This window comes from Cebus imitator, unplaced genomic scaffold (genome assembly GCF_001604975.1).
Source record: "Cebus imitator isolate Cc_AM_T3 unplaced genomic scaffold, Cebus_imitator-1.0 Scaffold21, whole genome shotgun sequence".
NCBI lineage: Eukaryota > Metazoa > Chordata > Mammalia > Primates > Cebidae > Cebus > Cebus imitator.
Window position 1 is genome coordinate 2,330,362 of NW_016107336.1, and position 27,367 is coordinate 2,357,728.

A 27,367-nucleotide genomic window follows, 5' to 3' on the forward strand; every position below is an offset into this window, starting at 1 on the left:
CACCGCAACCTCCGCCTCCTGGGTTCAGGCAATTCTCCTGCCTCAGCCTCCTGCGTAGCTGGGATTACAGGCACGCGCCACCATGCCCAGCTCATTTTTTGTATTTTTAGTAGAGACGGGGTTTCACCATGTTGACCAGGATGGTCTCGATCTCTTGACTTCGTGATCCACCCGCCTTGGCCTCCCAAAGTGCTGGGACCACAGGCTTGAGCCACCGCGCCCGGCCCTGGGTTCAGTTTTCATGCCTCAGCTTCCAGAGGAGCTGTGATCACAGGTATATGCCTGGCTAATTTCTGTACTTGTACTAGAGATTAGGTTTTGCCATATTAGCCAGGCTGGTCTCGAACTCCTGACCTCATGTGATCTGCCCACTGTGGCCTCCCAGAGTGCTGGGATTACAGGTGTTAGCCAACGTACCTGGCCACTTAATACATTTCTGGAACCTTTTCATCACTTTAAAAAAGAAACCCCATACCCATTAGCAGTTGTCCCATCCCCCTCCTCTCCTACCAACTTCTGGCAACCAGCAATATACTTTGTCTTTGTGGATTGCCCTGTTCTGGAGACTTCATAGCAATGGAATCTTGAAATATGTGGCCTCTGTGCTCCCCTCTTTCCCTAGGTCGGTTTGCAAGGTTCATCCATGCTGCCCCATGAAATCTTTTTTATGAGTGAATATCCTATTGTAAGTATATACCACATTTTGTTCATTTATTCATCATTTGATAGACAGTTGGGTTGATGATATTTCTTGGCTACTATGTATAATGCTGCTGTAAATATTTGTGTTCACGTTGAACATGAGTGCCCAGGAGGAGAACTGAATAATTCTGTGTTTCAGTTTTTGAGGAACCCACCCTTGGCCAAAGTAGCTTTCCCACAATCGCTGTATGAGGTTTCCCATTTCTTCATCTTCACCAACGTCTGCTGTTTTTCATTATAGTCATTCTAGTGGATTTGTCTTAAGTTCCCTTTTATGGAATCTTAACAAATATGTGTGTTTTAACTTCTCATTTGTCGTGTGGTATATTGTGTTTCCGTATGTAAGGGAAAGCATATTTTCTTTTCAACAAATAAACTCATAAGCTTCAAGTGTTAAGAAATAGGTATTTTAGTTTTATTCAGGTGCATGTTTCCCTAATGTTAATACAGGAACAAAGTAGAGATAAAAGAGACCAAGTTGTTTTTATTATCTCATATTTGGGATTGTTGTTGTTTATGTCAAAAACTTTGTTTTTGGGCCAGGAGAAGTGGCTCAAGCCTGTAATCATAGCACTTTGGGAAGCCAAGGCAGGTGGATCACCTGAAGTCAGGAGTTGCAGACCAGCCTGGCCAACATGGTGAAACCCTGTCTCTATTAAAAATACATTACCCGGGTGTCGTGGGGCGTGCCTGTAGTCTCAGGTACTCAGGAGGCTGAGGCAGGAGTGTTACTTGAACCTGGGGGAGGAGGTGATAGTGAGCCCAGAGTGCGCTACTGCACTCCAGCCTGGGCAACAGATTGAGACTTCATCGCACAAACAAAAAACCACGCTGTTAGTTTCACAGTTATTTGGCTATGTGTTCTAAGTACCTTTTGCTCAGTGCAGAATGAAAGATCACCTCTAGGGAACAAAGCCTTGCTGTGTTCCAGGACTAGGGGCTGCTGCAGCTAGACGTCCTTCATGGCCTCGCTGTCCATTTTTTTTCATTGAATGTTTCATGTAAAATCTTTAGGAAGTAAGCTGAATAAGTGCAACCATAAGCATACATCACATGAGATTTTGCAGTAATGAAGGTAACAGTTTTTTAGAACAGTGCAACTTTGGATCAAAATGCAGTACGGCTTAGACGGGGTTGGTTTCTGAGGCAAATGTGCAGACTTATTTTTATGATCTGAATTTACTCTTAGTCTTTAATCACAGGTTTATTATGGATATGATTTAAACATTCCATGTCAGCAAACATAAATTATAACTTGAAACTGATACTCAAAATGGGTCTAGTGTAGTTGATGGACAGCTGTCTCACATGCTCATTTGAGAGGTATTTGGAGACAAGCTGTTCTTAAAGGGAAGAGCTCTCTAAACAAATGTCATATATTGATTTTTTTTTTTTTTTAATTCCCACAAATTGAAAGACACTTGGTTGAGAAATTCTGTTTCCAATTTAGGGGAGATAATAATCCAGAAAAATAAGAAATAAATCTTTTCTCAAATCTTAAAACTGTAGATTTTGGGATTCTAAAGAAACTTTTCTGTTCTCCTGCAAAAAAAGAGTTGTTAGTGGATGCTATGTTTGTCTTTAAGGAAGACACTGGCATCCTATATCCTTGCAACAGCTCTCTGCAGACCTACGGAGCCCCCTTCCTTTAAGCATTTTTATGATATTTCTTTGTAATCACACCGAGAAGCAATTCTACTCTCTTCTGAGTGTACTGTTGGCCATATAATTTTGTTTATGATGTTTTTGTGCTGGTGGTTTTTCTTGTGCTCTGCATTCTGACTCAGGAAGCCCACCTCCTTTTTCTATTTATGGTAATTACTAGAGAGCATTTTATTTTGGCCTGTGGGGAGTGTCCACTGTGTTTCTTTGTGTGGCTTATATGTTAAAATTGGAACGTGTTCTCTTTGAGGTCTGGGCTTTAGTAAGATGTTTTAAAAAGTTTGTCAGACCCCAACTAGCTTTAAAAAAATTTTGTTTGTGTCCTGTAATCTGTTTACTATATTTTTATAAGCATTTATATCATCAACCTTAATGTTAGTAGGAAGAATAACTGTTCTCTTCGTATTTTGACTTTAATTAGCAATTAGTTTCTGGTGATGAGATATATTGAATCAAAGATGGTCTGGTTTTTCCAGTCTCTCCTTTCTGCTATTATTAAATAAATAAATAATCATAATACAGTTTCCTGATACTGGTACTAAGACACAGTTTTCGAGTTGTTGGTGCATCAGGACTGAGTTACCTCTGACTCAGAGATGCAGGATTAATGAGATTTTCTTAACTGAGTTGAAGCAACAGAAGCTTTGAGTGGATTGATAGCAGATTTATTCCGTTTCTTGGTGAATGAAAACTTGTGTCCACTGTAACCTTTTTGCTTTTCCTGAGGATAGCGAATTCTCATTTTCAGAGAATTACTGTGAAGAAAAATGTGTATCATCAAGCCATTCTGTGTGCTCTTTTTAAACAGTTAACTGGTTTCCTTAGTTACAAAGGTTTCCCTTTCTTTGTACAATTAGTTACTAAGCTTTTATCGTGTACCAGTCTTGATGTTAAGGAGATGTCAGAATATAGATGATTTTAGTGCCATGAAGCTGATTTGGGAGGTGGCAGGACTGAGTTCTAGAGCTGCCATTTTGAGTTGATGAAGATTTCAGGCACAGGTGGGAAATCGTTAGGTGATTTCCAGAGTGGCCATGCTTGAAAACTAGTATTCTAGGAGAGTGCTCCCAGTGGGTGCTGTTCAAGGTTGAACACAACCCACCAGCAATGGCGATAAGAAGACTTGTTAGAAATACGGCAATATGTTTTTACAGGAAATGAAGAATGTTTTAGGGAGAACCTTCCTTGCTTCAAGAGCTCAAGGTTTATGGAAGAAGTTCAATCCACAGTGTAGGTGTAGCGGCAGGGTGTGACTCGCAGGTTGTAAAATAAAAACTTTTCTGATTGGGAATGGTTTTCTCAGTTTCCCCACAAGTCATAGGATTTACTCCTTTGAATGTTGGATGTAGCACTGCTGCACGCTGCACGCTTTAGGTCCCGACGGCTTTTCTGACTGTAGGTCTCGCCCCTGACTTGGCATAAGGTTGCTGTCCTGCATCCTTCCTGGGTTCATTGACAGGAGAAAATTTGTTTCACTGCGACACTCATCTTTCTGATTTGGGGCCACCTGAAACCTGAAGAGTCTTGGTGTTGCACAGGGGAGTATCTCATGACCATATTTTTAGCTATCAGCGTGGGCAGGCCCTACGCTAGTGTCTCTTCACTCGGCCTCTGCATTTTTCTTATTTGCATTCAAAGCCTAAATATAAAGAAGGCTATCTGTGGGTAGGGTTGGGGATTGTATATTAGAGAGAGGTGGGTTGGGTTGATTATTATCTGAGTTGCTAGTAGACTTTTCCCAGCAGCACAGCAGTCAGCAGTAATGGATGGTTGGATTCATTTATTTGCTTCCTCCATTCTCCTCCTTCCCCCTCCCCCGCTTGCTCTGTTGCCCAGGTTGGAGTGCAGTGGCGCTATCTCGGCTCACTGCAACCTCTGACTCCTGGGATCTATAGGTGCGCCCACCACCACGCCTGGCTAACTTGTATTTTTAGTAGAGATGGTGTTTCACCATCTTGGTCAGGTTGGTTTTAAACTCCTGACCTTAGGTGATCCACCTGCCTCGACCTCCCAAAATGCTGGCATTACTGCTCCTGGCCAAGTGATGAATTTCCAAGTCCTCCCTTGTTACATTAGCAAAACCTCATCTCAAGTTAGGGTTTATGACATTAAATGTAGATTTTCAGAAAAGGGCTCTTTTACTCCTTTGTGTTAGTCACTTTTTTTTTTTTTTTTTTGGAGACGGAGTTTCGCTCTTGTTACCCACGTTGGAGTGCAATGGCGCGATCTCGGCTGACTGCAACCTCTGCCTCCTGAGTAGCTGGGATTACAGGCACGCACCACCATGCCCAGCTAATGTTTTGTATTTTTAGTAGAGATGGGGTTTTACCATGTTGAGCAGGATGGTCTCGATCTCTTGACTTCGTGATCCACCCGCCTCGGCCTCCCAAAGTGCTGGGATTACAGGCGTGAGCCACCGTGCCCGGCCTGTGTTAGTCATTCTTAATATTTTATTCATTTATATTTCATTTATTGATTTTTAAGAGACAGGGTCACACTCAGCCTCCTGAGTTGGAGTGCAGTGTCTCAATCATAGCTTGCTGTAACATCAGAACTCCTGTGCTCAAGAAACCTTCTCACCTCAGCCTCTTGAGTAGCTTGTACCGCAGGAGTGCACCACCATGCCTAATTTATAATTTTTGGCTAATTTTAAATTTTCATTGTTGTAAACATGAGGGTCTCTTCCTAGATCAGTCAGGGTGGCCTTGGACTCCTTGGTTCAAGGAGTCCTCCTACCTTAGCCTCTCAATATGTGAGAATTACAGGCATGAGCCACTGCACGCAACCTAGTCATCATTTTCCCAGAGGCTCTGAAAACGTTATTAGCTAAGAAATGGTACAGTGAGGTCAGCCAACCTCGACTTGGCTTCACTCCTGATTATTACACTAATACATAACGTGTTTTGTTTTTTTTTTCGTCTTCAATAAATTAAGGCAACTAGGTTTAGATTCTGTTTTTTAATTAAAAACCCCTAGACTATATTCATGTCTCTGCCCTGAACTTTGGTATTTTCTCTAGGGTCTGTAACAGGTAGCTGATACTTGGCACATTGAAACATTCAGTGGAGGTGACTCCATTTATCGAGATGAAACCTTGGGATGTATTTAACTCCCCTTCTTCAACATGCTCCACATCCAGTCTATCAGCGTTCTCTTGGCAGCCTTGTAAATGTTTCCAGAATCTAATCAGTTGTCACAGTCTCTTGCACTACTCTGGTCCTCATCTCTTGTATAAGTAACTGCCTCAGCCTCCCTTGTTTTTCGACACCACTGTCCCCCATGATTTACCCTCAACACTGAGGGTAAATCACTGTCTCCCAGGCTGGAGTGCAGTGGTTCGATCTCAGCTCACTGCAACCTCCGCCTCCTGGGTTCAAGCGATTCTTCTGCCTCAGCATCCCGAGTCGCTGGGACTACAGGCATGCACCAGCATGCCCCACTAATTTTTGTATTTTTAGTGGAGATGGGGTTTCATCTTGGTGGTCAGGCAGGTCTGGAACTCTTGACCTAAGGTGATCTCCTCCGCCTCCCATAGTGCTGGGATTACAGACCTGATCCCCTGTACCCGGCCTGGAAGGGGAATACTTTAACCCATAGAAAATATATCAGCTTAAATGTTATTGAGGTGTTTTCTCAGGGTTACATAGAATCATGCATTCTTTGTAAGACAGAATGAACAGCAAGCCTTATGCCAGTAAGTGAAACAAACATAGCTGGTAAATTAAGACTGCTTCTTTATTTCTAGGTGCCAACACATTGGTATGAAAAGGAATTGAGAGTGGACTTTTATTGTTCTTGAAAAAGAATTGAGAATGGACGTTTCTTCTTTCTTGAGAAAGGCTACTCTATTTACTGTTGAATTACTGTTGAAGTTATCAGTATGCAGTTAGTAAACACTGGCATTTGTTTGGGCATTGGGTCTAAAGATGAGAGCTTTTACCCCTAGGAGATGCTCATACCTTATCAATTAGGAGTGTTGGTAATTGTGCAGAAATTAAAGCCTGTAAGGGAAGTTAGGCTGATAATAGGTCTTTATTGGCTCTGCAAGGAAATTTAGTTTTCCTGTGTAGATTCTGAGGAGCCCTGGAAAGGCTTTAGTAGAGGAAGTGGTAATGTGGATGGAGTCATTGCAGCCTGGCTGTGTTTGTAGAGAAAGAATGTGGGTTAGTTGGTTGGAATTGGACTTAGCTGGTGGTGGAGACATTTTCGGAAATTTCTTCTCTTTGGAAGGAGATTAGTTTTCTGTTTTAAATATGTATTCAAGGAATTGAGAGACAGACAGGATTACCTGGATTTCAAAAGCAAATGCCAACAGTGAGAAAGAAGGTGCCAAGTCCAATTTAGGTTTGTAGATTGGAGTAGCCAGGAGGGTGGTAAGGAGGGAGGACATTGTCAGGATGTTTTAATAGTCATCGGTGTTTAGATTATGATTAGAGATAAGGGGCAGGCAGAAGAATCAAACGTGAAGGTGGTGGGGCTGATGAAACAGCAGGAAAGATATTTTAGTGCAGCAGGAAAACCAGCAGAGTCCAGTTGCCAATAAAAAGTTTGCATTAGATTTGGCAGTTACAGTGTTTTTCATGGCAGTGAGAACAATTTTCCTGGAAGATGAAAGTTGGATACACTGCATTTCTGGTGTTCGAACACCAGCGCTTCTAATGCGTGATCCCTGACCCAGCAGCATTAGTGTTCTTAAGCCCTGTGGGTATTTCTGATGTCTGCTTAAGTTTGCCACGATTGCCTTAATAATTGTTTGTTTTACACGTGAGCCACTGTGAGATTCACAGAATTAGGGCTGGGTTTGGTGGCTCATGCCTGTAGTCTCAGCACTGTGGGAAGCCTAGGTGGGTGCATCACGAGGTCAGGAGTTCAAGACCAGGCTGGCAAAGATGGTGAAACCCTGTCTCTAGTAAAAATACAAAAATTAGCTGGGCATGGTGGCGAATGCCTGTAATCTCAGCTACTCGAGAGGCTGAGGCAGAGGTTGCAGTGAACCGAGACCTTGGTACTGTACTCCAGCCTGGGCGACACAGAGAGACTCTGTCTTAAAAAAATAAAAAATAAAAAAATTTCACGGTATTCTGGAATTGGAATCCAGGCTTCTTTGCATCTCTAGGTCTTCTCTTTCTAAAACCTGCCAACTGTTTCCATGTGTTGAGTTTTGCAGTGGCTTTCAAATGCCTGCTATGTGCTGTGTCTCAGGAACATTAAGATGAGTAAGACACGGACTAGTCAGGATGTGATCTATACTGCTTCACACCTTTGAACCTCAGTTTCAGAATTTAAAAATGTTTTTGTGATAATACTTTGTATGCTAGTTGTAAAATGTGGGAGAGAGTATGTACAGGAAATGTGTGTGGCCTGCCGCTTGCTAGACCACATATGGTATTAGTGGGAAATGCTGTTTGGGGGGAAAATGGGCATCAGAATGGTTTCTGGAGATCTATACCTGTAATGAAAGGGTGCCAACCAGCCCCTGAGTGGTTATTAATTCTTGGGAGGGCTGGAGGATACAGGAAGGATACAGGAGGTTACAGGAAGGCATATCAGACAACTTCATTTGTTTCTGGGAAAAAATTAAGGTTATGTCAATTTAGGTTGAGTCCAAGGACAGAGGTTATTTGTAGACTTTCTGTTAGTGTGCAAATTTGCATAAGATAGACAAAAATAAGCTGTGGTTTGCAACATGACCAGAGATCAACAGCCTTGTGACAATATACGTACACTTCTGCTTCTTTCCTAGCTGAGATTAGGGTGGGGTAGTCATTGTTGAATCAAATAAGCCAACGCGTTAGTCAGGTATTGATTGAGCTCATAAAATGACCCCAGCGGTGTCCTTGGGCCTGGTGGAAGCAGCAGCAGCACTAACTCCTAGCCATGACCCATCAGCCCAGAATTTTAACCAGCCCTGGCAGGGAGCGGCAACCATGAATCAAATCGAGCTGGTTTGGGCCACCCTGTTGGTACTTGGAGACGGGCAAGTGCAAAAGACTGGCTTTGGCTGGCCTTAATCCTGGAGGCTTTACTTTGTAGTGGTTTCCTTAGAAAAGGATTTGACGGCCTAGGAAAGCAGTATGTCTTCAAGGCTTTGCAGATGGACTTTACTTCATCTTCAGAATGTCATATACATTTTCTGCAAAACCCAGAGGCCAGATGTAGCCGCAGGATTGGAACCACTTCCAACACTGAGTTGTGTGAGTGGATGTGTATAGACTCGAATTTTCTTGTAAAACATTTCTTATCTCCCACAGTTTTCTTGCAAAAGGAGTAACATATAAGGCACATATTTTGAAGACTCTCCGGAATGTAGTAAAATGCACTATCTCATAACACACAGTGTCAGTTGAAACCCTGTCCAGTTTAATGCAGGTATATACTCTTGGTCTGTGCCGTCCAAAAGAACTTCTGATGACAGACACCTTGTGTAGCTGTGTTGTCCATTGACATGTAGGGGGATCGTGGCCATTGAGTAACTGAAATGTGACCAGTATGACTCAAGGACGTCAATTTTAAATTTTAATTGAGTTAATTGTAAGTACCTACGTGTGTCTAGTGGATACTATATTAGATGGTGCAGATTAGAATGTGGCATTTGGGGATGGCGGGTATTGTAATTAACAAAAAAGCATTAGTAATTAAGAGATCCACATAGTAGAATTTCTTCGTAAATAAATAAGCGTAAATTCCCAAGGAAATTCTAATATCATAAATTCCCAAAGTGAATTTGTATAATTGTACACCGGCATTGTTGATACTGACGTGCCTACTTTTTTGATTTGTTTTTTGAAGACAATGGCCAATAATTTATTGTAATTTGATTTCCACCCTGCCACCACTCGCTCCAATGAAGGTAAATTGACAGTCCCTGTGTCTGTTAGGTGCCAGGAGATAATCCTGCTGCCGATCTTGGGGTCTTTTTTGATGACGTTGAAAAAGCGAACTGTCATATCTAGCACTGCAGGAGGGTTTAATGCCGTGTTGCCTGCTTCTGGCTGCTCTGTTCCTGACAGCACCCTTTAACCATGGACGTGCGGACGTCGTGCTGCCATGCTGCTGCCTTGGCGACAGCGGATGTCTGACATGCTCAGATGCAAAAGAGCTGACTTGGCAGCTGCCCAGCAGATTTTTATAAAGGCTCAGTTGGTGGCTGGAGATTCAGCCTGTCAGAGTTGTGTTATGCAATAAATCGTTTTCAGCAGAAGTTCTTAATCCAATTTCAGCTGTAGCTTTTTTTTTTTTTTTTTTTTAATAGGTGGTAATCAAAGGTAAGTACACATTATTTAATGGGAGTTTGGAAGAAGTAAAACTCTCCTTGCATAAGCATTTTCAGGCCGTTTACTTTAACCCGGGAAGCATGTCTGTGTGAAGAAATCTGCTGCTTGAAGTGCTTTTAATTTAAACCCTAGGCAGGGGGACATCATTCACAAGTTGATTAAATAAGTTTCTTCTCTTAGGATGTATCCTGGCACCTTATTTCCATTTGTGAATGTTAACCAGGTTTCACTTCATATGAATATTGAGAGACTACTTTTTTTGGAATTAAAAAAATCAACTGGAAATTATTGGTACCACTGTTAAAAGGGAAGAAAAGGTTAATGGAGATGAAGTTGTACCTTTCTCATTTTTCTTCACCTGCCACCCCATTTTTGTTTATACTTAATCTGTGCCCAGAATCAACATTTCCTCCCAGTTTTTCATCTGATGCTTTCATGTTTCTCTCAGACCGGTGCTGGAACAGGTTGGCATATGAGGCAGCCACAAGTTGTTTCAAGTAGGGTGATTTAACAGCAGGTATATGAGAAGTATTTTCTGAAAATAAAACTCATTCATGTACAGGATTCCAGTCATTTATCCCAGGGAGGAGGAAGTAGCTATCAGTCCTTTCCTGGACCATGAGCCTATTCTTTTAGAATGTTTTTTTTCATTTGCTGTTCAGCTCTGTGCCACTGTTATTCAGACCCACCATCCTTAATCACATGATATGACATTACACATTTGTCCTTTGGTCACTGAAGTCAGGAACAGCACTTCTTTTTCTTTTAAAAAGTAACCACATCCCTACACCTGTAGAGCTCTGCCAATGTGACCAGGAATAGGTCACATGCAGGGAGTGGGGTTGGCAACTCATTCAGTTGCCTTGTGTAAGTGGTTCTGTAAGTTTTAATAAAGAGGTTCTGTGTTCTGAGATCTTCCTACCTGTGACCCTGAGTGCTCCTTTCCTCGCATATCCCATGCCCCCCTCAATTCGAAGGCGATTTCTGCATTTCAGCATTTTTTTTTTTTAGGTATGAGAGGTTGTCAAGAGCCTTTGATGTCCTGTGCCCTACTCCCCGTGGAAGCAGGATTTTTTTTTTTTTTTTTTTTTTTTTTGCTTGCAGCACCTTCTATAATTACCCCTAGGTCACCAACTTTTGCCTCTTTATCACTAGGTTGTTGCTTAAGACGTTGGTGGAGCGTGGGATCTGAATTTCAAGTTTAAAACAGATGTGTGTCACACTTCCAATCCTGCTATGTCCGTGTTATATTTATTTCGCTTATAATATTTATTGTATTCGCTTTATTTCTGTTTGGTGATATGGTTTAAAAAGAGGTCTTTGTGTCATTGTAAGCCTTCAGATAACCTGGAAAGGGGCCTGGTAGAGTCAGTTGACCCATGACCCAGTTTCCACGAGGTTGTCTCCCTGGCAGTATTACCAGTACCTTTGATTTGGATGACAAATGACTTGACCACTCTACCTATGATGCATGAGTCTCTTACACAGTTTGCCTGCAAGTGATAGGAAATTACCTTTCATTTTTAAATAGCTGTAATGGTCAGAAAATTGATTTTTTTTTTTTGAGGAAATTGATTTTTAATTGATCAGAAATGTACCTTCCTTTAACCCATGCTTTTTCATCCTTGTTTACTTCTCCCAAATCAAGATCACCTGAGTTTGAAGGCATAATAAAAACCAACGTATGAGCAAATTGCCTAGCAATGGCTTGTCAATTTTGGTCAGTAATAGAAAATTCCTCCCCCTACTCCCACTGCTACCTCCACTGTTACTAATAGTATTTTTTTCCATATATTGTTTACATTAAGCCTCTAAAAAACCAGTAATTTTAATTTTGCTTTTACTTAGGAGTTAGTGTGAGTTACATTTCTGGTTATTAACACTCCTGAGTTTCAAAATGTTACTTCCTGATCTGGCATCTGCCATGGATTAGCTACTGATGCCACGTTTGGCTCAAGACACTGGAATTCATCTTTGCGAAATAACTAAAAGTTTCAGGATTACTTACTTTTCTCTCATACCTGCGAATCTAAAGGGAGAAACCAGTGGTGTGGACCTTATACTAAGGGAAGGCTGAGCAGAAAGATCGCATTATTAAATGCGAGTGGGGTTGAGCATAATGCCCAGCAAACCGTGGGCTCTGGGAGAGGTTTGCTGTTAATAGGATCATGATGAAGTTTTCAAGTCTTTCCAGGAGACTCCAAGTCTCATTCTCTGTGTAGCACCTGTTCTGTGAGCTTTACTCACCTGGACGTCCCTGATTTCTTAGACTAATGTACTCAAATCATCTTCAGAGATTTTGAGGGCCCATGTTATTGAAGAGTTGGCTATCACTGCAGAATAGCAGCCTGAAAAGGCTTTTATTTGGTGGGTGATCCAGCCAACCTTGACACAATTATAAGAACTCTTGGTGTAGTTATATAGTATACAAAAAGAATGTAGAGTGTGGATCATATACCTTTTTGTCTTGTAGTAAAGCAGTTCTTTAACCTGGTCTGAATACAACTTGGTTATATTATGTATATCTAGCTTTCTGTCACTGGCCTGCACAAGTTTTTACTTTTGATATTTGTTGTTTTTTGTCTTTAGAATGAGTAGAGGAGAGTACCATAGGAAAATAACATTGTATCACTGGGAGCTGTGATTCTGGTTGGATTGGGTTCTTCATTTGGTTCTTGTTTCACTGTGATGCAATACTTTTACTTCCTCCCTGTCCCCCCAACAAAGAAACAGTCACCATGGAGGGTAGTTAACTGCAAGCTCATGAGAGCCTGCAGTGTAATGAGACAGTACATGGAAAGAGAATGATCTTCTTGTATGTGTTTGTTCTGTTCTGGAGGTTGATGGAGGATTATTCACATGTTCAAATGTATATTTAATTCTGGTTGTTGGGTTTTAAAGAGAAGTCATCCCCAGTAGAGTAACCAAAAGAGGAGGGTTTGAGAGACCGTGTCACATAAGGAATGATGAAAGGAACTAGCAGTACATAGTGCCATGTCCTTTTGTTTTCCCCTGTGCTCTTTGATCACTGAAGAGGAGTCAGATTTCTCAGGGTATATTTATAGATATGTGAATTCTGACAGTAATACTGGCCACAGGAGATGGATGTTTGAAGCATTCATCTTGGGTGTTTCATCTTTTCTTTCTGTTGGAATATAGGCATAAGATGGGGTCCCATTGTGCAGAGCAGAGCTTCTGAAACTTGACTGTGTATAGGAATCACCTGCGCATCCAGATAAAATGCAGATTCTGAGTGCCTAGATCTGGATGGGACCCAGGAGTCTGCATTTCTAACAGGATGCTGAGTGGTTAAAGTTCGGCCTGTGGACCACCACCTGGATTTACAAGGCTGTGGAAGCATATGTTGAATCTCTAGCCTGGACCATCAGTAGTGGAGAGTTGTTACCTGGTGCTGTCTGATAAAAGGCATGTGATGCTGTCATGTGCTTACTTTCTGAGCGCCCGTACTTTATGTGTCGATTATAGAACTCGGGACAATGAGGGGCCATCCTGTACTCCTTTTTGCCTTAAAGTAGAATGGCTCAGAGTCCAGGTTAGAGATTATACAAATCCCCATATCCTTTTAACACCATGTTGTGGCCCACACCACCTGTACCATAAACAATTGGCATAGTCCCTTTTTACTAATTTTAGTAAAAAATGTTATGACATTTACAAGTTTGATTCCTGATCAGTTGTTCTTTTTGATAAGTGGCAATAATCATTCACTTTAAAAGGAGCCATCGCTTTTCCTTTAAAGGTCTTATTCCTGTGTCTTCTGTATTAACCTGATCCTAACCAGAGTGGATGGGGTGCTTGGTTTTGTGGGCCGTTCCAGAGCAGGCCAAGAGTTCTCTCTGTTTTTTGCCCTGTACTGTCAAACCCTGACTGATTCTACCTCCCAGGAGCCAAGGGGCAAGTAGATGATTTGGATTTTCAGACAGTGAGGTGTAAATGGGATATTAGTTGACTTGAACGTGTGATTGAGAATGAATTATTGGATATAGGGGGTGAGGGAAGAGCGTCATGAGAGATTCCTGGGAAACATAGAAGGAGCCTGAACAGATGTCATAGGTGGGGTAGGGGAAGAGTAGCTGGAATAATTGGTCAATACTTCTCAAAAGGGAGTGTGACAGAGTTGTTAGCTATGTAAGGCCATGTGGATGTCTAGATGGGCACTTTTTCTTGCAGGGAACACTGCATAGTGGCCGCGAAGGAGTGGTGGCAGCACTGTGGAGGAAGGATGTCTCTAGCAGGACACCAGCCTCTGCCCAGACTCAGATGTGTGGCTGAGCCCTTTGGGATTATTCACTGTCGGGAGTATTTTATGAGGATAGCAGTGTGACTTCCGACCCTGGGTGTTGCCTGAGATTAGACATAGGCAGGGCCAGTCGGGGCAAATAAATGTCAGTGGGAATAGTGAGACTGAGCTCCGTTGAGTTTCTAATTGATTCCAGAACTATTTATTCAGCTCTTACATATCAGGCATGTTTTAGGAGCTGGGATACAGTGGTGAACAAGAGAAATGATTTCCTTGCCCCATTGTTAAATGGCTAATTAAGATAGCTATTGAGAAAGAAAATTGAAAGGAAGCTCTGTATTTGGCGTATGTATTTTGAGTTTACTTGACCTCTGATGAGAGAGTTCTATGTGGGCTGTTTTTTTAGAGCGTTCAGTACTGGTTGATCCTAACAAATGACATGGCTACAGCAGAGTTTGCATTAAACTGGAAGGACGTTCCTTCTGGCCCTTCTCTGCCCTGTCTTGGATAGGTTGAGCACAGGCACACCTTTGCTGTCTGCATCTGGCATTCTGCTAGAGGTGTATAAGGTTAGGATGATTCACCATGACTCTACAGTTGGGAAAGGCAGCTTAATTGGGACTATTTGGAATTACTACCTACTAGTAATAATTTTGTGAACAGCACGGAGTCAACTTGTCTACTACATTTGTGTCTTGCATCAGCATTAAGGAAGCAGGTGACAAGTCTCAACCAGCACTGTAGATGACAAAAGAACACTTGTGTGTTGTGTGTTTTTAAGTTTGAATTTTAATGTCTAGCATTTGAAACCCCATAATCTTTGTCATGGATTTGCTTCTCCTGTATTTAAAGTACTTTATAGGTGTAATGAAGCTGCTTGTGTCAGTAACTGAACATTAAATGCACTTCCTTTGCCGCAGTTTTCACCTCACATGGTTTATGTTTTAATTAGACATTAGTTGTAGGGGGATGATTCTCTCAACTGGAGCCTGAATTTGGGGTGAAGGCACCAGCCTGCTCAGGATGCGATAAATCGCGATGAAAGTTTTACATTTGAAAGCTATTTTGGGGCCTTATAAACTGTGTACATGTAGGAAATAATAGTTGTGTCATTGTTTGTTGTGGAGATTTCAATGAGAATGGGAACCTGGTGGTGAATTCTGCCTGGCAGCCTTTGTGAGTAGACGGAGGCTGCTGAAGAGGTAGATTTCAGCCTAATAAGCATTAACTCCACCTGTGGTTAACACCATCATTCAGTTGCTGCTAATATATTAGGAGAGCATCCTTGCAAACCCAAGGGAATTGCTGTAAAGATTAACTCAGCTATGTCATGCTTTTCATGTGTTGTGTCAAGTCAGCTGCGTTTTACTCAGGTTGGTTATTTGGGTTCCTCAAATGGAGTCTGGTCAGAGTGCTGCATTTTTCCGAGTTTTAATCATTTGATTGGGAAAGTCTCCAGTGACCTATACCCAGGAGCAGGTTAGAAATTGTTTCTCTTGTGAGGTTTAGGCAAGGTTTGCGGACTTCTCTTAGCCTTCATTTCTGAACCCTGACCCCTACCCTGGTCTGTGAATATCTTGGTTGTCTCAGGAGAGTTGGGAGGAAGACAGGATGTACCTCCTTATTCTAGAGGCACTGCCCAGCAATCAGAAATGTCAGCCTGGCAGGCCTCTGGGAATGAAGGATGTCAAAGAAAAGGTGGAAATCCTAGCTTCCTTCCTCAGGCCTTTCTTCCCGTTGCTGTAGGAGATGGAGAATTACTCTGATTCTAGGAAATCCTTCAAGCTTAACAAAAGTGCAGCTTAAGTTATTTAGGGCTTAGAGTCTCTGTGGCTGGATTTCTAAAATGAAGATGGAAGCAGAGTATAGGAATGTAAGTGCTGGAGGAGATCTCAGATCATCTAGCCTTCTCATTGAGTTCCCTGGAAGTTTTCTATGATCCTTTAGTGTTAGGGAGTAAAAATCTATTCTTTTGTATAAACAAGTAGAAGAGCACCAGACTGCCCATGAGATATTTGGCATTCTCTTTGAAAAAAGGGACCATGAATATCCAAAATGGTGATTTTACCTGGGACATTAATGTTTTTCTTTCTTTCCTGTCTCTCTCTTTTTTTTTACTTTTATTTTTATTTTTGAGTTGGAGTCTTGCTCTGTTGCCAGGATGGAGTGCAGTGGTATGATCTCAGTCAGTGCAACCTCTGCCTCCCGGGTTCAAGCAGTTCTCCTGCCTCAGCCTTCTAAGTAGCTAGGACTAGAGGCGCATGCCACCATGTCCAGGTAGTTTTTTTGTTTTTGTATTTTTAGTGGAGATGGGGTTTCACCTTGTTGGCCAGGATGGTCTCGATCTCTTGACCTTGTGGTCTATCCACCTCTGCCTCCCAAAGTGGTGGGATTATAGGCGTGAGCCACCGCGCCCAGCCATTTTTTCCTATTCTTTTAGGGCCTAAAATATCTGTGCTCAAATGCTTACATTTCTAAAATGAAGTATTATAAAATGTTTAAGTCTTTGATGTAGGTGTGTGAATGTAAGTCCTTCTTAGATTAACAGACAGTGTGCATGTAGCTACAGAATTGAACCTCTCAATATCCTTAGCCATGTGAGTCATCATCTAATAGTAAAAACTGTAATGATTTAATCTGCTGGTTCTTTAAACATGTATTTCTTCTCATTTACCTTGCTTTAGATACTGTTGTCAACCACATCTGCCTTTCTACCTCTTGCTCTGTCTCAAATCTCTGTATAATTTTTTTCTCCCCTCTGTAGTGATTTTGAAATTTGAATCTTTCTTTACGTCTTTATGACTAGAATTGCTGGAATAGTCTCTGGGCGTGGCTATTTTTTGTCATCTCTGCATTCAATCTGGAGCAACAGACACAAGTTTACTGCTTTTAAATGAGACCTTCAAGAACCATCATTAATGTGTACATTAAAAAAATTCATGCCAGTTGTATGCCACCAAGATCGATTGTCTTCCACTGCAGTATTCTCTCCTTTATTTGTAATTCTTTTACTTAAGTGTCCAATGCAGATCCAATTCCATGTCTTCTGACTGGACTGTAAATTCCTTGAATGCACAGCACCTATATCTGCTGTATCCTTTCAACTCCCAAGGGGGACAGCAACATTTTTAAGAGTTCTGTATGTATTTGTATTGCAGTGTACATTGTGGTATTGCTCACTTTTTAAAACTCTCCAGTAAAATGATTAATTTTCCTTCTGGTTGTGGATATGACAACACCTTTTTCTGAAGTTTGTCAGGAATATAAAACTACTGTTTACTACTTGATGAAGGTATTTGGATTTGGGGTGTTTAAAGAAGTGAGAAAGTGTATTGCTTTTTTTTAAAGTGAGATTTCTCCATGTTGTCCTGGCTGGTCTTGAACTCGTGACCTCTGGTGATCCACGCAACTCAGCCTCCCAGAGTGCTGGGATTACAGGTGTGAGCCACTGCGCCTGGCCCGCTTTCATTCTTTTTAACAGCCTGTGGGTTCACTTGTTCGTGGTCTGTCCAGAAAGGCTGTTGTCTCTTTACATTATGGGTGTAATTCTGACCTCCAAAACTGGGTCTTGGTCACACAGTACTTGTTTGGAAATTCCTCTAAAAGGTGGTTTATTTTGCCTCTGAATATTGGCTTGCTTTCTATTCAGTAACTCCTCTCTTTTACATTTCTCCAGGATGACAGTGATGGGATTCCGTGGTCAGAAGAACGGGTGGTACGTAAAGTCCTTTATTTGTCTCTGAAGGAGTTCAAGAATGCCCAGAAGAGGCAGCATGGGGAAGGCATTGCTGGGAGCCTGAAAACTGTGAATGGTGAGTTGACTCTCATTGGAATATCTTGTTGGAACGTATGGTATCTCTGGGCATGACCTTGTTTCTGAATTGGTTGTGTTCTGGCAGCTTGGTTGTGTTTCCTAGCCTAGGCACTTAAGGGCAGTCTGTAAGCTAGGTGAATTTGCACTCCAGACATCCTGTTGGGTTTATAGGCTTATTTTTATGTTCTTTTATGTACTGCATTATATAGTGGACAAAATGCCTTAGCCTATTCCATGGGTCCTGTCTTGCTGGTTTTTCTATATGGGTATGTCTTTCCACACAGGTACATGAATAGAACTCTGATGATCTTGCTGAAATGTAGAGTCTGTAGTTCTTGTCCCCGGGTTGTATAGGAAGTAGCCTGAATCTTTCTGTCTACTGACTTTCCTGCTCTCTGGCGCAACAGCCTTCTCCTCCCTGTTTCCATTCTTGTTGACCAGGCCGGGCAGGTTGCTGTAGTGGGGACAAGTATGCTGTGACGTAGAATTCCCATGCCTTCAGAAGTGTGCTGCTTCCTGGATGGTTATCACTTGGCTCCTTGATGCCTGGAAAGAAATTTGTTCCAATCTGAGTTTGTTCTCATGTTTGTTTTGAACAGGATTCTTGCGGTACAGATGAAGTCATCTAACAAAAAGCATCTGAGGACAAACGTGCTTGTGGTTTACTATTATATATCATGGGAATGCGGTGACATTCTATAATCTCGTTGTGCACTTATCGGGATTACAGTTAAAGTGAATCATGTTTTGGTTTATGCTTCCTTGGGACAAGGAGATAAGAGCTGGTTCTGTTCTTTTTTGAGATCTGTGGCTGTGGTCTTGGGAGAGTCAGCGTACATGGGGTGTTGTCAGGGTGCAAAAGGAGAGGTTCACCATGGCTTCCAATTTGTTTCCCACCACCTTAGTTGTAAGGTGAGTTATGTGGCAGCCTCCTGTTGAAACTAGTGCTCACAGGCGGTACCTGTTGCTGCTTTGTTTTTATGGGGCCATGGCAGAGTTTCCTGAGTCTCCTTCTGCTATTGCGTGACTTGAAACAAGAGCCTCTGTCCACCCTCCTTTCTCATGGGTGACTTGGCTTTGGAGGTCAACCATTAAGGCCATAGTGGCTCAGTCATGTGTGCGTTCCTCAACAAATCTCAGCCACCATGTATGAGAAAGGCCCATTTTGAGCCTTAACATCTGCAGAAAACAAAGTTGTGGAATCTATTGCCATAGCATTCAATTTAGACCCTCATAGCTACTTTCTTACAAGGCAGTCTGCCTTTTTATGTGGGTCTCCAGCAGATAGGGACCCTAGCCATTTGTTGCTTGATAATATAGTAAACTAAAAACTTTGTGTCAAGTTGGAGAACACTTGATGTGGTTATTGTCATTCATTCCTGTTGACTGTAGTTTCTTGCTTAAATGTGGGGGATTGGGTATGAAGGAGAAGATCACTTAATCCTGGCATTTAGAGTGGAGCAGTGGCTGCTCTGCTGTGAGATTGTGTGATTTTGATGCTCAACGTTGCTGTTCAGGAGTGGTATAATGTCTTAGTGTTTCTTGGTATTGCCAACAGTGGAAACAAAAACAGCCAGCTTTTCTTAAGGGGAAACACCAGCTTTTAGAACAAGAAGTTAGCCAGATGTCCTTGATTTAATAAAGGTGAAATTTGAGTGAACGAACAAAAGCTAATGTTTCTCATTCCAGAAGCAACCAGTGCTGTTAGCCAGTTGGCCAAATGTAGGTGTAGCTTTGGCATAGTCAAGGGCTTGACGGTACTGAGGAGAAAATCTAAGTTGGCAAAGATGCCCCCAGTGGGATCATTGAAGGCTTTTTATTTATTCTGGCACCACCTTCATAAGGGACAGTTAGTTTTTGTCATGCTAGTTTGCTTTTCATTCAGATAAAGACCTTAAGTCTTTAAAAAGAATACAGAGACACGGAGGCTTCTCTTTTGGTTGTGAAATTGCTGTGAATATGCCTTTTTCTAGTTTGTGTTTTGTGGGTTTTTGTGAAGGCAGCAGTCCAAGGTAACTTTTTTTTTTTTTTTTTTAAATTCTGTATGTTGGATTTCTGTAGCAGTCTGAGTAAACATAACTTGAGTGTGCTTTAAGAATCATTATTTTCCTTGCTGTGGTGGCTCATGCCTGTAATCCCAGACCTTTGAAAGGCCGCAGAGGGAGGATTGCTGGAGCCCACGAGTTCAAGACCAGCTTGGGCAACAAAGTGAGATCCTGTCTTTAATAATAATAATAATAATAAATAAAAATTAGCCAGGCATGGTGGCAGATGCCTCTAGTCCCAGCTACTCAAGAGGCTGGGGCAGGAGGGTTACTTGAACCCAGGGTAGGTCAAGGCTGCATTGAGCTATGTTCACACCACTGTATTTCAGCTTGGGCAACAGAGCGAGACTGTCTTTTAAACAATCATTATTTTGAAGGCAGCTACCATGTTAAAGTGTGCTTTCTTATTTTGGGGAGCTGCTGGGAAGAACAGGAATCTAGAATTGGTATCATCGGAAGAGCTCCTCTTCTGTAGGTTTTTGGGAGTGTGATCCAGAGTAAGCTGAAACAGTAGGGAGAAACCAAGACTTTTGGATTGGTGAGGCTGTGGGAGTAGTGGTAGTTATAACTGCAGGCTGTGTTGTGCATATACATATGGACGTGTGTGTGTGTCTTTGTATATATCTGTGTATGTATATGCATGCTCTTCTGTAAATCCCTTTATTTTGAATGAATACTTTATAGTCGGCGGTCACTCACGTACTATCTCATAGAAACATGTAAATGTCAAATGAAACCAGAGGGTAGGTTAATGGGAGTGGAGGCAGGGTGTATTAGGCTTTTTTTTCATGCTGCTGATGAAGACATACTCAAGAATGCAAAGAAAAAGAAGTTCAATTGGACTTACAGTTCCACATGGCTGGGGAGGCCTCAGAATCATGGAGGGAGGTGAAAGGCACTTACTTCTTACATGGCGACAGCAAGAGAAAATGAGAAAGAAGCAAAAGCGGAAACCCCTGATGAACCCATCAGTTTTATTGAGACTTATTCACTATCACAAGAATAGCATGGGAAAGACTGGCCACCATGATTCAATTACAACCATGTGGGAATTCTGGGAGACACACAATTCAAGTTGAGATTTAGGTGGGGACAGAGCCAAAGCATATCACAGGAGATGATGGACTGTAATGCTTTTAAGTGGTGCAAGTTTTGTGCTTTTCTCTATTTTTATTTTATTTTTTTTCTTAGTTTCCACCCTGTAAGAGACCTTTTCAAATGTCAGTGTTTCCACCGGTTCATTTTTAATTGTCACAGAAATTTATCTGTTGGTAGAGTTTTTTTTTTTTTTTTTTTTTTTTTTTTGAGACGGAGTTTCACTCTTGTTACCCAGGCTGGAGTGCAATGGCGCGATCTCGGCTCACCGCAACCTCCGCCTCCTGGGTTCAGGCAATTCTCCTGCCTCAGCCTCCTGAGTAGCTGGGATTACAGGCATGCACCACCATGCCCAGCTAATTTTTTGTATTTTTAGTAGAGACGGGGTTTCACCATGTTGACCAGGATGGTCTCGATCTCTTGACCTCGTGATCCACCCGCCTCGGCCTCCCAAAGTGCTGGGATTACAGGCTTGAGCCACCGCGCCCGGCCTGTTGGTAGAGTTTTAAGATTGTCCAGTCCAGAGCCATTGCTAGGAGGTGGCATGTGATGCTGGTCAGACAAGGGTGAGAACATGTCCCTTCACCCCAGAGAGTGGTGGGTGGTGGTGGGACTTTCTGCCTCTGTGTCCTCTTTCACGCTTTTGAGCTTTGGGACAGTGACATGCCTCCAAGGGCTCTAGTGCTTCCATTTGTAAGGTGAAAGCCCCATCTGACTATGGGGCCTTTATGACTATTAGGTGTGGTAGTGACTTTCCTAAGGTCACACAGGTATTGAATTCACAGTAGCAGAATTGGAATTGCAGCTGAAGTCGTGAAACTTTGAATCCAGCAGTTTTTTTCAAGACAGAATGCACGAAAACTGTATTGGAGCTTTGCAACGGGAATACTGAAAAGATGTTTTGTTTTGTTTTTCCCATTTCCTGTTTTAAACAGCATTGTTTCTGGATCTTTTATTATTGCAAAATAATATTGGATTATTTGAAGCTTTCGTGTGAAAAATCATTTGTTTTCGCTGTAATATTTAAAAATAACAGCAGAACGGATTTTACAGAATTTTTATCTAATTTGTAAATAAGATAGACGTGACTTCTTCTAAATTATTGGCATGCTGGCTTAAGGAACAAGCAGCCCTTTGTTCTTCATTTGTGTGAAGGAGGTTGGGTATACAGAGCTTGGAAACAGTGAGTGAACACTGCAGCTCGTAGCTGAGCAGGTGAGCTCAGCTGCCCTGGTTCTGGAGGTCTGTGATTCGTAATAATCCGAGCAGACATAAAATAGTGGAGACAACTCGTTTTTCATGTCATAATATCCATGTTTGCTCTCAGTCTTGTTTTTGTAGTTATATAGTGACAAGGAATGAAATTTTTTTTGGCCCTACTGTTGGTAGGAAATGGGAGTTTTGAACAGCCTCGTGCGTTGTCTGTGTAGCAACTGATGCCATCATTATAGCTTGTTGGTTATTGCTGGGCTTACACGTGAGGTGGTAAGATTTGCTGATTGTGTGTCTACTTTGTTATAGATAATGCCACTTTTCATGGATGTAATAAATTGACAAAATCTTTAGAAAGGACTGGCAGAGGCTGAGACCCTGGCCCCTCTTCGAGGGCCTCTGGCCTGCTGGGGCTGAAATTAGGGACATTTAAATAATAACATGCTACACAAATAGTGAGTACACATAATTACACAGTCAGGGAGGGGAGCTATTAGCTGTATTTGAATTTCATTTGCTTCCAATAAATGTCATCTCAGATCAAGTCCTTTGGCCAGCAAAACACTCTTGATGAGATTTAAGGGACCCTGGATTGATTTCGTTAGACTTATCCCAGGCAGTAGTTGTGATGGCCAGCCTACATTGAGTTCTCATTATTTTTCAGTTATTGTTCTAGTACTTGAGCTGTTACTCATTTAGTCTTCAGAACAAGCAATTTTATAGATGAGGAAACTATATACCAAGAGTGGATTAGCAGTTTGCCTACCCAGCTATTAAGTGGAAGCGCCAGGACATAAACGCAGGCTTTTTGGATCAGAGCTCCCGTACTTTCTGGATTACAGCTCCCACGCTTTTAGCCACCACATAGATAAGGAGATGTAATTTTGGATCTTTTCATAAAGATAGCATTCCAAAAATAAGAATTTGTAGGAAGACTTGACTTTTTTAAGTAGCTGTTTCTTTGGAAGGAGGTAAGTGGAATTTTTTATTGGGAATGAGAACCTTGGAAGGGCATGGTAAGTATTTGTTGAACATGTTTCTGGCCTTTATTTATGGGTTCTAATTGAATTGATAGGTAGTATCAAAAAATGTCGACTTGGAATTGTTTATCCTTCTCTCTTGAGTCAGAGACACACAGATGTGTCCATTAGTTTCCATTTCCTCACTTAGAGTGTTGTGTTTTTAATGCTGCTGTTGCTCTGGCAGGCTGCCCTCTCGCTGGACGGACGGTGCATGGACGTTCTGGCAACAGCTGCCGATTTGTAGCCAAGGACCAATATTGGAAGTGCAGATATAGGACATTCTGTAGCCAACCCCCCACCTCACCCCCCCGACCTTACTCCCCCCCACCTTACCCCCCCACCTCCACCCAGTAACGTAATTTTGAACTCCTTTCAGAATCTTTCAGTCATTTCCAAAGATGCTTGATGTGTCTGGAATGAAACGTGGGCCCAACTGTGATTTCATTGTTCATGAAATATATTCACACAAGTTATAAAAAAAACATTTGTGAGTCGAAGTAAAAAAGGTCACATGGTCTGATTTATGTAAGTTTATTTAAGGGCTATATTTGAAATGAGCATCTGGGGTATATAGTAACCTTCCATCTGTGAAGGGGGATACCCGTTCCTTCTTTTTTTGCTGGAGCCTTTCAGGTCCAGCTGTTCTAGAGATGGTCCCTACTTTATCCTTATCATCATCATTATTATTTTCGTCTGAAGAAAGTGGCTTATGCTTCTGCTTTACCGAAGCGCTGATGTCTGTGCGCTAGTCTGCTTCTCTGTACGCAGCAGGGAGGCCAGCTGTACCTTGAGTTTTCCCTGACACTCCTGTGTCTTGGCCTCCAGACTTCACTTTTCCTCCCGTGTCCCCTGATGTGAGGACACACTGTGTGTGAAAGAAGGCTGGCTGAAATGAAGGGCTTAACAGTTGAAAACAACTTATTTTTGGTTTACTATGCAAGCTAAATTTGTTGTGAAAAATCGGGAAGGGTTGGGCTCTTTGTCTTTCAGCTGTTGTTTTTACTTAGTGATGTAGGTATGGCATTTCTTTCAGATTTTCATTCTGTCTGTATTGGAGTTTCTGCTATGTGGGAGGCATTGTGGGTATAAAAACTGAGCTCAGGTTGCTTATTTTGGCCAAGTCCTAATACCTTATTTTATCTCCTCTAAGAGGTCATTGAGTGATGCACCATTATTTTATGTATCAGTAAGCAAGAACCAAACAATGCTTCCAGTTATGAATGTGGGACATCTTAATTATGAGATGCATGTTTTAACATGAGAAAAATAGGTACAACTTAGCATGTGTGAAGCAGGATAAAATACTGTAGGATGAACACTTTAAAAACCAAACAGGTGTATGGGTCAGTGCAGCAGGGAGGCAGGTGATGCCAGAGGCCCAGTCCCAGGATACAGGAAAAGTTGCATTTCCATGAACCTTGCAGAGGGACCTTGAAAGATGGGAGAGTTTTCTGAGCAAAAGCTTGGGGTAGCACGGTCAGCAAATATTTGACTGGACCTTTGGTGTCAGAATCTAGTGTGACAAATGGCTGCAATGGCCAGTGTTGGTGGCCAAGTCACTTGTATGGGTCTGGCACCAACGGAGTGGTATGCAATATTAAGGACTGCTAGAGCAGGAAGGGTCTTTTTAGAGGTATATAGGTCAAACTCATCATTTTACAGATGAGGAATTTTGAGCCTTGATGAGAAGCTTAACGGGAAGGCATGGATCATGCTGAAGCCCGATTGGAACCAGAAATCCAATTTAAGTGACAGTGAGGCGCCACGCTTCCTGGTAGGCATGGCTGCTCGCACGCATTTCCTGGAGCGTTAAGAATGGAGGTTCCTGAGGAGGTTAATGTGCTCCTCTTTCGGGTCACTTTGTGCTTGACACCCACTGCCCCTCTCGTTCTCTCAGCCCACCTCCTTTGTCAGCTCAGTGAGCTGTGCTCTGTTTCCCTGATTACATCATCATTTTCATCAAATCCTGGACTCCTTTAAGTAGGAGGGACGAAGCACTCAGGTAGTGTCACCTGGGAGTGGAGTAGGCTGTAGGGCAGAGGAGGTGGTGTATGTGGGGAGACAGAAGGCAGAGCAGCCTGAGCTTGAGTTGGGCCTGTTTGCTACAGCGTTTTCCTGCTTGTGTCAGTTCTTACAGAAGTTCAGCTTCAGAGAAGTGTGGAAGGCAAATGGATGGAAATTTGTTGTAGTCTAGATTTTTTTTTTTTCTTTCTTTGAAACAGGGTCTTGCTATGTTGCCCAGGCTGACCTCAAATCCCTGGGTTAAGCAGTCTTCCCATCTCACCTTCTGAGTCACTGGCACTACTGGCATGCATCATCATGCCCAGTTTGGGATTTTTTTTTGTTGTTGTTCTTTTCTTTTTTAAAGCTGAAGTTCCTTCTATAAGGGTCTCTCTAGTTTCTTTGTGGACACAATTAATCACCCCTCCCCCATGGCATCACACTGGAAATGGTCCCTCCTTTCTTCATTATTTTTCCCTCTTCACTGGTTCATTTCCACCATTGTAAACATGTTCTTAATTTTCCCATAATAAAGTAAAGCCTCCCTGGTTCTTGTATCTCCTGCCTGCTCTGCCCTTCTCTTAGTTTATAGCAGAATCCCCCCAAAGAAAATGTCTAAAGGGTTTTTCTCCATGCCCTTCTATTTATGTTCATATTAATATCGTCTGGCCTTTCTTTGCCATTCACCTTCGAACCCCTCACGTTGGGCCACTTTTCAAGGTCAGTAGTGATTGCCTAAGCCACATTTCCTTTATTCTGAGCTGTAATTGCTCATTCAGCAGCATTTACCATGGTTGAACATCCCCTGAACACCAGCTGCCTGCTTGACTGCTGCATTTGATTTTTAAAATTATTTTATTCTTTTTGGAAATGGAGTTTCCCTCTTGTCCAGGCTGGAGTGCAGCAGCATGATCATGGCTCACTGCACCCCCCACCTCCCAGGTTCAAGCGATTCTTCTGCATCAGCCTCCAGAGTAGCTGGGATTACAGGCATGCACCACCACGCCTGGCTAATTGTGTATTTTTAGTAGAGACAAGGTTTCTCCATGTTGGTCAGGCTGGTCTGGAACTCCCAACGTCAGGTGATTCACCTGCTTGGGCCTCCCAAAGTGCTGGGATTACAGACGTCAGCCCCTGTACCCACCTGTTTTTTTTCTTTAATTTTTATTTTTTAGACATAGTCTCCTTCTGTGTCCCAGACCCGAATGCACTGACTCAACCACAGCTCACTGCAGCCTCAGCTCTCAGGCTCAAGTGTCCTTTTGCCCTATCCGCCCCCGAGTATCTTGGACCACAGGTGGGTGCTACCACGCCCAGGTAATTTTTAAATTGTTTGGAGAGATGGCATCTCCCTGTGTTGCACAGGATGATCTTGAACTCCTGGGGTTAGCTGATCCTCCCAAAGTCCTTACAGGTGTGAGCCACTGTGCCTGGCCCACTGTGGTTTTTTGATAGGCCTCATGAACTTAAGATGCCACAAAGCCAAGTATCTGCAAGGTCTGTCATCTGCTTCTGGCCCCCCTGCCCTTTTCCTTTTTCAGTAAGTGGCAGTTCCTTTTTACTAGTTGTGGTGGCCAAACCTTTGGAGTCATCTGTTTCATCTTTTTTCAGATTTTGCGTTCAGCTTTAGCTAACGTATTTTATTTATTTAGAGACAGGGTCATGCTCTGTTCCCTAGGCTGGAGTGCAGTGGGAGCAGTCAAAGCCCACTGCAGCCTGGACCACCTGAGCTCAAGTGATTCTTCCCCTTTAGCACCCCCCAACCACCCCCCAACCACCCCCCCCACACACACGCACGTAATCTGAGTTGCTGGGACTACAGGCATGTGCCATCATGTCCAGCAAATATTTTTGTATTTTTTCGTGGAGAGAGGGGTCTTACTGTATTGCCCAGACTGGTCTTGAATTACTGGGCTTAAGCAATCCTCCTTCCTGCCTTGGCCTCCCAAAGTGTTAGAATTACAGGTGCAAGCCACTGCTCCAGTCCTTAGCTACCCTATTTGAAACTCACAGCCCCTTTTGATTCTGAACTTGTACCCCTGCTTCTGTTCCACATTGTCATATTGTCTAGCTTGGGTTATATTGCAGCCCCGGGTGCTCTCTCAGCTTCTGCCTTTGTATTCCTCCAGGCAGCAGCCAGCACTAGCCTTTAAAAATGTAAATTCACACCTGTAATTCCAGTACTTTGGGAGGCAGAGGCGGGCGTATCACAAGGTCAAGGGATCGAGTCCATCCTGGCCAACGTGGTGAAACCCTATGTCTACTAAAAATACAAAAAT

General features: G+C 42.5%; 1 protein-coding gene across 3 annotated transcripts in view; it reads left to right on the plus strand.

Annotated features, from left to right (window-relative positions):
- Positions 1-27,367, plus strand: part of JARID2 (jumonji and AT-rich interaction domain containing 2) — a 281,140-nt gene that overhangs the window by 111,199 nt on the left and 142,574 nt on the right. For 2 of the 3 annotated variants that reach the window (XM_017521293.2, XM_017521306.1), the window contains one exon: positions 17,576-17,711. In XM_017521293.2, coding sequence (XP_017376782.1) covers positions 17,576-17,711 — 136 coding nt within the window. Of the gene's footprint in view, positions 1-17,575; positions 17,712-27,367 lie in introns of those variants that run through there. The other variant, XM_017521305.2, reaches the window with a different exon arrangement.